Source organism: Triturus cristatus, chromosome 8 (assembly GCF_964204655.1).
Source record: "Triturus cristatus chromosome 8, aTriCri1.1, whole genome shotgun sequence".
Lineage (NCBI taxonomy): Eukaryota > Metazoa > Chordata > Amphibia > Caudata > Salamandridae > Triturus > Triturus cristatus.
Genome location: NC_140591.1, coordinates 363,921,045 through 363,933,323, shown reverse-complemented (window position 1 = coordinate 363,933,323; position 12,279 = coordinate 363,921,045). Strand labels below are relative to the sequence as shown.

Here is a 12,279-nt window from a genome sequence, read left to right as displayed (position 1 = left end):
CAGCTAAACTTGAAACAGACAGCATGAAATTTGGCAGTGCAATACATGAATACGATCACTAGATTCACTTAAAAGATGAAAATGACACAAATCAGATATATTTAATTATTGTTGCAAAACAAATCTAAAAGGAATTTTAAATTATGATGCCTATGGAAGTGCAAAACTCTGCTCAGGTGTGGGTGTTCTTTATACTGAAGCAAATAATGAAACTTACCTTTTCAAGAAGGTAACCAATGACTAAAAACCCTTTTCCACCAAGCATCTGTTCTTGCATTGCAACTGAACTTTTCAGAAGTTCAACCAAGAAAGCTAAGAGAGTGGCACTGTGAGAAAATCAAAAAACAAACTGTTACTTAAAGAGGTCACCAATAGCAAAACATATTATGCTATAAAATCTGAAACATAAATGAAAAACAAAGTTTTGTCACAATCTCAAGATATGTGCCACATATTGGCATGTGACAATTTAAAATTATCATTATGGATAAAGTTCCTTACAACTCATAGAAAGTAGGATTTTCAGCCATACAATCTACTGCAAACAGTGTGAAATCATATAAAATTCCCTTATTTTCCGTGCTGGACTACCGTTTATATTAAGCAGGTCAGAATATGTTACTGCACACAGTGCATATTTCTGATATCCATTACGCAAAAATCCTCATAGCTAAGAAGTTCATTATCTACTGCAAGCACATTAATTTAGAGGATGTGTATCCAGAACCACGTTTTCTGAGCACACTTGCTAAAGTGGAATGGTGATCTATGTATCAATGCTTTAATAGCTCTATTGAACATCTCAAACATCTTTTCAGTGTTAGATATGTTAGAATAGATACATTTTAATGACATTTTCAATAAATTGAGAAGGGAATGAGTGCCTATTATTTTATTAATTCTGCTCTGTGAAGTAAAAACAATATTTACTTCTTATTAGCAACTAAATCACTGGCATAAACCAGAATCCAAGCAATGTACTTCTTAATGCCAAGAGAATTAAGTGTACATCTAATGGTAAAAAACATTGCTGTACCCGGCCCTACTCGCAGAATCAGCCTCAGATTTTTGCCTACTGTTGCTGGACCTGTGTTGGTTGGCATTAGGACTCTGTGCACATTTCCCTGCTAACCAGTGGTAAAGTGCTTGTGCTCACTCCATAAAACCTGGTACAATAGGCTTACACCTGAATGGTACATTTAATGTACTTTTAGGTCCCTAGTAACTGGTACTACATTACCTAGGGCCTGTGAATTAAGTGCTACTAGTCAGCAACAGCACTCATTGTGCCACCCACTAAAGTAGCCGTTTAAAATAAAGATATGCCTTAGCCTGCCACTGCAGCCTGTAGTGCAGACTTAAAGCGACATTTCGACCTGGCAAAATAAACCTTTTGCCAGGCCTAAACCTTTCGTTTTAGTACTTTTAAGCGACCCCTAAGGTAGACCCTAAAGGCCCATAGGGCAGGGTGCACTGTATTTGAAAAGTAGGATATGTGTACTTAAGTTTTACATGTCCTGAAGTGAACAGCTTCTAAAGTAGATTTTCACTGTTATAAGACCTATCTCTCCAGTTACTAACACTGGGTTACCTTATTACAATTAAAATGCACTAACTTTAGATTAGGATAAGATAGAGATATACTGTTTATACTCAAATAAATTGTAATTTAAACCCTCTTTAAGGGTAAAATTTGATTTTAATTTACAGTTCTGGAAAGTTCACTTTTAAGAAAGTTGGCATTTTCTTGTCCCAACCATTTGTGCCTTCTGGCAGTGTCCTGGGTCACGTGACTGTGAAGGGCCCTGCTGTTGGGGTTTATGTATTGCCTCCGGACAGTAACACAAAGGAGGTTTAGGTGTGGACAGGATGGCCCCTCATGGAAGGATGGCTGGGCCCTACTTACAATTCAAAGAGCTTTGCGCCCTGCACACACAAAGGAACCCGACACCAGGCCTGCCTTGCCTTTTGTCATCCCCAGACAGTTTGGAGCCTTGACAGGGGAAGAACTTTCAAGAACCAGAGGTGGGGTAGGGCAGGAAGTACCACCACACAAGGGTTGCCACCAGGTAAAAATATTGCACCTCCAGAGCCACTCATCAGAACACTCTTCGACCTGTGAAGTTACAGCAGGACGGTCATCCTGCTCCCAGAGGCTACCCAGCTGCTTGAAGGACTGCCTTGCTTTCTGATAAGAACCATTGGACCTGCTGGCCTGCATCTCAGGCTACCCAGAGTGGCTCCAAGTATCAGTTGGCTGATCTCCTGTGTGAGCTACAGAGACACAACAACCTTTAGAGGCGTCCCTGCAAATGCCCAGCTGATCTACTGCAAATGGACCTGCAACTGGACCTGCAGGAGCCCCATTGCTGGCCTCTGCTGGAGTGTGTCCTGATCAGGGGCATTGTGAACCTACCCGCTTTACCAGCTACAGCAGTAGTAGGATTCTTTATGGACCGCTTATCTGCAACTTGACAGATAAAAGCTTCTAATTATTGCTGAAAGGAAGAAAGCAAGATAGGCTGATAGAAAAGGGGAAAGAAGATGGTTGAGTGGATGCATGAGTAAGTGAAAGGACAGATGAGTGGGTGGAAGGATGAATGAGTGGGTGGAAGGATGAATGAGTGGGTGGAAGGATGAATGAGTGGGTGGAAGGATGAATGAGTGGGTGGAAGGATGAATGAGTGGGTGGAAGGATGAATGAGTGGGTGGAAGGATGGGTAGATAAAAAATGGAAGGATGGATGAGTAAAAGGATGGATGTGTGGGTGAAAAGTATGAGTAGGAAAAGGTTTGGATGGAAGGGTGAAAGGGTGAGTGGGTATAAGGATATGGGTAAGCGGGTGAAAAGATGGGTAGGTGAAAGGATGGATAGGTGGGTAAAAGTATGGAGGGATGAAAGGATGGATGACTGAGGGAGTGGGTGATAGGATGGATAGATGGGTGGATGAAAGGATGGCAGGGTAAATGGAAATCAGAGAGGATGGATGGCAGAGTAAATGGAAATCTGAGTGGATGAACAGGTGGATGAAAAGACTGCAGAATAAATGGAAATCTGAGATGGATGGATGGCTGAAGGTATGGCAGGGTAAATTGAAATCTGTGAGGATGGATGGATGAACGAATGAGTGAAAGGATGGCAGAGTAACTGGAAATCTGAGGATGGATAGGTGGGTGGATTCAAGGGATGGCAGAGTAAATTGGAATCTGAGTGTATGAATAGCAAAGTAAATGGAAATCTGAGAAGATGGATGGGTGGGTGGATGAAGGGATGTCAGAGAAAATGGAAATCTGAGAGGATGGATGGATGAATGAAAAGATGACAGTGTAAATAGAAATCTGGGGAAACTGCCTTAACAAAGCGGGCTGATCCAGACGTGCTTTTTCCCAGCAAGTCGAACCATGCTTGCCTTAACCACGCATATGCGTGTTTGAGGCCGTGCGTGGTCTAGATGCTGGGATGGGCGGGCAGGAAGAGGAAGGATCGGGAGAGGATGTGGTCGGGTAACTGTGGCAGGGGCCGGGATTTTGGGGTAGTTTTTCATGGTGCGGGTAGTTTTTAGGGCTTGGGGGGGGTCAGGGTTGTTTATAGGGCAGGGGGCTGGGATTTATGCCTCAGGACTGAGGGGGCTGGACCGGGGTAGTTCACAGGGGTTGGGGGTCATCTTTTATGTCTCTGGGCAGGGAGGGTGACCCCAGCCCTCCCACTCCCCCACCCCCACCCTGAGGCAGAACATCTTTTGGGGTTTTAGGGCCTGGGGACAGTTTTTAGGGCCTGGGGACAGTTTTGTGAGTGCAGGGCAGTGTAATAGGGACTGTTTTCAGTGATCAGGGAAGTTTTAGGCCTCGGGGGGGGGCCTGGGTCGGGGTCGTTTACAGTTGTAGGGGAACGTTTTTCAGGCTCGGGTAGTTTCTAGGGCGACTGGTCAATTTTATGGCTGGGGCAGGGGTGTGATCTTAACCACACATGCCCCATTACATGGAGTTTTGTCATTTTGGTATCATTTTATTTATTAAAATGTCTTCCATTTTTCTAAATAGATTTGGGATTTTTGCTGTGCCGTGGTTTTAGTTTATTACTGTTTGTGTGTGGCATTAATTCTTTACACATTGCCTCCAAGCTAAGCATGACTGTTTTGTGCCAAGCTACTTAAGGGTTAAGGGCCAGTTACCCTTAGTGACTTTTGTGGTTCACCCAGACAAGGACTGTGGATGTTGCACAGATGGGGCATCAAGCCCCCTCTACCAATAGCCACATTTCTTACAAATATTATGCCTATTCAATCAATAGCACACTTGTAAATTTACCAAGCAACTACATGGCATTTACAATAACAGGCATAAATGAACAGCAGGGATTATAAAAACATACTACATAAACTAAATGTCCATTGGAAATAAACAAATCAACATTGCAAAAAATCTGAAAAAACGAACACAAAAAACAAAAACAAATATACTTATAAAACATAACATAAGAAAAAGTCTAACTTGCAATGTGAAAATATAGGTTGACAATGTTCAGGATGAAAGTGATACTGATGGAAAAGCAATTGTCTTCAAAGTAGAAATATACAATATGAGGAAGAGAAAATCTATGATGATACCACAAAACATGAACATTAGCATGTTTTGTGTGGTGTGCATGCAGCAAATAGCAGAAAATAAAAACTACCAGTTGCAGTAGAGATGTGTTTTGTGAGGATGAATGTGTGTGATTTTACAATCACTAGCTATGAAGTTAGCACAATCTCCCCACCATTGGATGCAATTTTTAAAAAATAAGTTGATTTACAATATTCTCTTGTAAGTAACAACTGCCTATCTATTAGGGAGGAGCCACAGTAAATCATCATGGCACAGTGTTCCTTAAATTCAAAGTCTAACATTTAGGAATAAGGCTGCATATGGACTACCGCTAATGAAATATATCAAAGTGTATCTCTACCCTAGTGTTATCAGAGCTATTTTAAGAGGTCTCCCAGACTTTTTCACATGTGTTAGCATAACCCCCACCCTCAAGCAACCAGATCTGTGGATGGGAAATAAATTGCAAGTCCCTTTGCAGGTTTGCCTTTTTCAGTTTGCACTCTTCCTTGGATAGTTGCATGTTCAAATGAGGAAAACAGAAAATTTACTGTAATGCCCTCCTACTTGGGGAAAATTCCTAATTCTAGACTTAGGATCTTCATTGCTTCCCTACTGCAGAAAAGAGTGATTGCAGTTGCTGAAACGTAAGTTATATGAGAACTTTACAGAATTTATAGGAGAAAATATTCCAGAGTAGAAAATGTAAATAAATTTAGCTCCTACACATTCCACAGTTCTTCTGATCTGAAAAGCTATTAATGGATTGTCTACTCCTTTGCACATCGAAGTATGCATTTTCTACAATCTAAAGGTCAATCTTTTTCTGCTGAAGCTTCTTCAGTCTTCAGCGCATCTTGTTCATCTATGTTTGGCCATTCAATTTCAGAACTCCTCACTGGTTGAGTGCGCTTGTACACCATGTCCCAACTATGGATATCATTAGCACCAACATTTATTTTCTGAAGCCTAGTCCAGTCTAAACAGTGAAGACCCACCAAATAATTCTTATGATTTCACGCTTCTGCATTGATATAACAGCTGCATACCTAACTGTTAGTATAAATTAAAAATAAAATACTTCTCATTCAGGTAGAGACATGACCTTTCAGAATTTCAAAACTAATACTATTAGTGATAAACTAGTGAATGTTTATACTAAACTGTGTTGTAAAGATGTTCATATTAACACATAGTTTTGTCATATTAATACCTTAATATCTTCACTAGCTGCTTACATTATGGATCCATCCTATCGTATAATAACATCATAACTATAGAGTTTCCAGAGCATGTGAAAATATATCTTTCCAAGACAGTCCACAAACACAGGGCAGTCGGTCTTCAAGAGCATATTAAATCAGGATACAATGGTTGATGGTTAAGTGGCAACACAATATCTGATTAGGCTTTATGTGCTCTCCAGTAGTAAAACACCACCAAAAATAGATAGGCTTAATCCTTGCACAGAGCGAAACCAACTATATCACTTCCACTGTGATAGGCTGATGAGTCTCCTATAGCCATATGGCTACCAACTTCATGATTAGGCTCTTATGCAGAAAGATCTGCTTGTGAATAGCTGTTACTTACTTTTGACTTGCTCCTGAATTTCTGGGAACAATTTAACCCTACTCAAGCATTAACATTTTGTGAACTGGGTCATTGACGATTCTGAAATCCCTATGTATGGTAATTTCTCTTCTGCTACTCCTTTGCAGGCCCACTTTATACAAATGTAATACTGAATAAAATAATTTGCATTTAAAATCAGACAGTTCAACATCACAGGCAGGAAAATACATTGTAGGAAAGTTTTGTCCTTAGTGAGTCACACTTTGACTTCAAAACCATACATTTGGTTTCCTACTGCTCACAGGCAAAGCTTTCCTATAACTACAAATGTACTGGGTGACTCGACACTATGATTATTCCAGTGTTCTGCAGAAGAGTGATTTCCGCGATGTAGCTTTTACAATATCTCAGAGTATGTTTGGTTCCATAAATGCATTGTTTAAACACCGTGTATACGAGAGGTCATTACATCATTCATTTTATAATTATCTAACTCACTCAATTTTATACCAGGTTTTATCCTTGTGTGCCAAGATGCCAAGATGAACAAAAAAAATAAAAAATGGATGTTTGGATGTTTGGGGTTTTGTGGACCCAGTTCTATTAAATAACAGATACACATCAATTTTAGATACAAACCTAGTATTACATTTTCTGTTTCCCTTTGAAAAGACTTTATATTTTTCTATTCAGAACACAACAAAGCTCCAAGTACTGTCTTTGAGAGGGGCTTTTAGGACACACAATTGCACTCCTATTTAGATAATGGAGCTAGTTGTAGCGGTCTACAGTCAAGATATTGACAAGTTGAAATTATGCTTCTAAAACATTTTCTTTGAAAATCAAATACTACAGTCAATATTTTTTCATACTACTCATGAGCCTGGATAGATGCGGTCACCTATTTTCCAATCTCATATTAATGGCACAGAAGCACCTGTGCATCTTTGAAGAATGTGATCATTTTACTGCCTTTTTAGGAATATGCCAATTCTTTAAGTTTGTGGCATGATAATCTAAAGATGTCAGTATGCCACTAGACTGCATATTGGTTTATGAAGTATCACATTAAAGACTTTCAGAGCGTTCACTAGGCAGTATCTGACAAATATCCCAAATAATTTAGCCATTGGGTCAATCAAGAAGGAAGGGCGAGCATGAGAGGCTAAAAGACATTAATTAATTTTTGCAGATTAGCAAAATTGTATATTTATTTCAGATATTTGGGATTTTTCCTTGCTTAAGGAGAGTAGCTCTAACATTGTGATCATTAGGCTCCAGTGGTAATCACAATATTTCCAAAGGTCTACTGAAATACATGGGTCTCTAGTGATTAGGCTGGGCTCTGACAGCTGGTATATTCTCACCAGAACCATGCTAATTACAATAGAAATTAAAAGGAATAATAGATTTGTCCATTAGAATCCCCGTCCTAATCTGCAGTAATTTGGTTATTTAAAACATGGGTAATTAAAATTAGGCAAATTCTCATTAAGAATCATTAGCTATTCTCTACCATTTCTCCCTTTTGATGACTTAACTTCTGCAGCAAAAAATGATACAAAATCTTCTAACTGCCTCAGTTATATTAGTAATATATTTCTGAGTTATAGCTTTGAATTCATGTTTCCAATTTCTACAAAAAAACTTCCAGTTTGTTATCCAGTTTGCACCATTCCATGACTCCCAAAATAAATCACCAGCTATGATACCAATGCTATCGTCTGCATAAACAACATCATTTTCAATGTTTTTCTTCAGCCCAACATGGCTATCTGTTATTGTTATGGTTTCGCCAGACAGATCACATTTTCATAAGTATTGTTAAAAGGCACAGTAAAACTTGAGTAAGCAAATAGAGGATTTTCCAACTGAAAATGTCTTGGAGGCACGCAAGTGATCCTGTTTTTGAGTAATAGATCTATTTTTTCTGATCCCTCTAGGAATCTAGTTTAAAGTGATCCACATATATTTAGCAGAAGTGTATGTACTGAATTGCCCACCTTTATCCTGATTATAAGGGTAAAGTCCTTGCCACAAAACTAGGCAATGGGATGTTGAAATTGATTTGATTAAAATAACCCTTTGATTTTTTTTAAAGACTGTTTTTAATACATTTTGCAATAATAAAGACAAACAAGGTGTCAGACTTATCAACCATGTCCTGTAGTATCTCTATCTTCTGAAATTGCAAGCGACATATGAGTTGGTATCATTGAGGCTAACCGATGTAAGCAGGCAGAGCATAGTAACAAAGAAATCAACAAAGTCGTCAACATAAAAGCTTCAAACAAGAAATGAAATACCCAAAGTAATATAGATACAAAACTAGAACAAAGTCCTGTGCACACGTTTACAGATAGTGGTTTTCCTGTTAAAACCAAAATTAGAACTTTCTTGTTGCTGAAATTATGAGCATCGACATCAGAAGTATCTTAGATTGGGATTTTAATATCAATCCAGATCAATACCAAGTGAAACAAACCAGCCGACACGTGTTTCGTCACAACGTGGTACAATTGTGACTCAAGTGAACACCTCAGATAACGTGGAGACCCTGTGTTGTGGGAAAACACATCACTGTAGTGACTTCACACTACATAGAGAACCAAACTGAGTGCAAAACAACGTTGTGGAATAAGCAATGAATATTGATGGCAGCGCATGTACGTAGTTTTAAAAAGAGACAAAAGACAGTAAGCAGGAGCGAAGTCTGAGTATATAAGCATGAAACATTTGAGATTAGAACATTGGTGAGGACTACAGTTTTGTGACTGGTGACATGATGCGAAAAATAGTGGATACTGCGGAAAACTTGATTGAGAAGTGATACGCAAAGAACAATTATGGAACGATAAAAAATACTGTTACAAAACATGAAGGTAATAAGTAAATGAGCCGAAACGTAAAGACAAAATGTTGAAACGAATCAAGGTCTACACGCTATGTCAGGATGATCACATAGACTGCAATATAATGGGGTAAATGATGACATCTAAGAACCACAATTGAGGGAAAGTAGGAAGCATGAAAAAACAAAAGCAAAAGTGGCCTGACACAGTAATGAGTCTTATAGTAGCATTCATAATAAAAAAAGAAAATTAGAGAAAAGTTGGGTGGGATGCAGTGGGTGGGAAAGGCAGTAGAGAAGAAAAGTAAAGTATAAGTAGGCTGACAGAAAACGAACCTGTGTAGGTGTTTAATGAAACAAAAATATACTACAAGGGCCGCCTATATATAATGGAAAGTTACCAACAAAAAAGGCATGTAAGGCCAGACGAGAATTAAAAATGAAATGGACAAAAAGTCTAACGTAAATATCGGATAGGCCTCCCATGCTAAGTCAAAGACAACATTGGGCATGTTATACTTAACAACAACTGCTTTATGTACAACCAACAATGGTACAGACAAATTAAGGGTGTAGCTATGGGCTCAAGATTTTCCCCTTCTTTTGCTAATCTGTATATGGGCTCACTTGAATCCAAATGGATATGGGGGAGCAAGGGAGCACAATGGACTGAATACATCATTTACTGGGGTCGATACATTGACAACTGTCTCCTCCTCTGGTCCGGCTCACAAAATAAGCTAGATGCATTCTGCAAATACCTGAACTCCAATGATATGGATATGAGATTTACTTGTCATTCTAGCCCCACTTGTGTCACATTTCTGGATATTGAACTATATGTCAGGGGTGATATACTTCACAGTAAACTCTATCGCAAAGAAACATCATGTAATGCCATCCTCCATGCAGACAGCTCACATCCTCTACACCAGATACAGACAATCCCCTATGGGGAATTCACATGAGCAAGGAGTAACTGCAGTGAGGACACAGAATTTGAGAAGTGCTTGTCAGACATGAAACACAGATTTGCCAAACGTGGTTACGGAATACAGACCATCAATAAAGAAGCCAAGAGAATTGGCAACACTAAAAGAAACATGACCTTACAAACCAAGACCAAGAACAAGACCACTAAACAACCTGTGAGGCTCATTATGGATTACAACGAGATAAGTGTCACAATGCGGAAAAGCTTTAACAAACATTGGAAAACACTTCTAGCTGATAAAACACTTGCAGATTGCATAACCACTCATCCACAAATCATTTTCAGAAGAGGTAGGACTCTAAGAAACAGACTGAGCCCGACTATTCCACGCTCGATTACCGCCTCTTCCTGGTTAACCCCCCCACACTATAGATTTTCACAAATGTGGTTGTTGTGGGGTTTGCAAATGGGCCCGAAATGGTACAAAGGAATTCAAAGGTTGGAATGGACACAAATACAACATAAACCGCAACATCAACTGCAATACTAGGTATGTAGTGTACATCCTAGAATGCACATGCAAAAAACACTATGTGGGAAGCACCATCAGATCCCTGAAGGAATGCATTATGGAACACATTAGGGCAATGCATAATGGAGATGCAAGATACCCGATGTCCCTGCACATAGCGACGTGTGCAACTCAAGGATCTCACAAGAGTTTGACTTTCTTTGGCATCGATGTGACCGACAACAGTGTCAGGGGCGGCAACCGCAAATTGAGACTAAGAAGACTGGAGGCCACTTGGATAATGCGTCTTCAATCAGTAAAGCATGGTCTTAACATCGACCACGAACTACAATATTTTCTGGGATCCTAATGACTTTCGTATAACGCTTGATGTATGACACTGCTATGCCCTTTTTCCATACAGTTAACCACCAAGTACTGAGAGCATGCCTATTATAGGCTATTGTGACCCTAATGATTTTCTGATAACATCCGATATATGACACTGTATCCCTTTTCATACAGCTAACCACTGAATATAGGCTGATGTACACTAATTGGAAACAGGAATATTTTGTACATTAGGCCTTATTGAACCGTGTATTTGTTCACACATTCTGTTTTTATACCTTTTGTTTCCTTAATTGAACCCTGTTTTTGCTCGATACATTCTGTTTTTGTAACTTTTGTTTACTGATACTTTAGACACCAGCTTTCTGCTTTCCTTTTCTTTGAACATTCATCTAACATCCTTCTAAACCTTCCTTTTTCTTTTGCACTCTTTGTACGTGTCCATCTCTCCCTTTATATCCTCTACCATTTTACTTCATCTATTTTCTATTTCTGTTCTTTTTCATCCACACCCAACACAATACTCAGGGGCATGTTTTTTATTTTAATTTTAATTTTATTTTAATTCGGTATTATGCCATCAGATTGCACTTGATGCTTAATACTTTCTTAGCTTCATTTTCAACTGACACTGCGTTTCCTCGCTTGTGTCGGCGGATTATTTTACTTTGTTCCTCCCTCTCCACATTATTTTGTGGTTTCTTTCCCGACCTAATACTCACTTCCTGTTTGGGTTGTTACCGGAAGTTATCCTCGCGCTCTAGTGCTACGCTCCCCATTTTTCTACATCACTTCCTTGTTCATTCACTCGCCTCCACTAGCCCAGACAGGACTACGTGTATCCTGCTACCAGGATCCTGAACGCAGGTAAGCTGACTAGATGCCGGGCCCTTTATTTTCTTGCTGCCATTTCCCATGTACTGTTATAATTTTTGTCAGGACTCACACTACGTTGTCCTTTCCCCCTTTCTTTTCCCAGTTTATACCTCACAGACGCACCCGTCTTGTGCTTTTACGTCCCTTAACTTGTGGACGCAGGAAGAGGTTGATTTTCCTTTTTCCCGCTTGTGTCATTTTGATCAAACCCGTGTCGTACACCGGGTCGGAATTATCACCGGTACCGCGGTGAGTGCACATGTTTTTTTGTTGTTTTTTTTAGCGCTTAGTTTACACGTAAATATTGGCTGTTTACTATATATTTTTACCTTCCGTTTCCCCTCTCTCCTTTAGATCTGCCATGTTATTGCCATTAATACAGGTAGGCCTTTTGTGCCTTTATTTTCAACCTTCTATCCACTTGACATGCCCAATGTTGTCTTTGACGTAGCATGGGAGGCCTATCTGATATTTACGTTAGACTTTTTGTCCATTTCCTTTTTAAATCTCGTCTGGCCTTACATGCCTTTTTTGTTGGTAACTTTCCATTATATATAGGCGGCCCTTGTAGTATATTTTTGTTTCATTAAACGCC

At 39.5% G+C, this 12,279-nt stretch overlaps 1 protein-coding gene across 6 annotated transcripts in view; it reads right to left on the bottom strand.

The window, feature by feature from the left end:
• Window positions 1–12,279, bottom strand: part of NBEA (neurobeachin) — a 1,788,010-nt gene that overhangs the window by 1,260,000 nt on the left and 515,731 nt on the right. For all 6 annotated transcript variants that reach the window (XM_085621699.1, XM_085621702.1, XM_085621701.1 and 3 more), the window contains exon 11: window positions 218–326. In XM_085621699.1, the coding sequence (XP_085477825.1) occupies window positions 218–326 (109 nt within the window). The remainder of the gene's footprint in view (window positions 1–217; window positions 327–12,279) is intronic.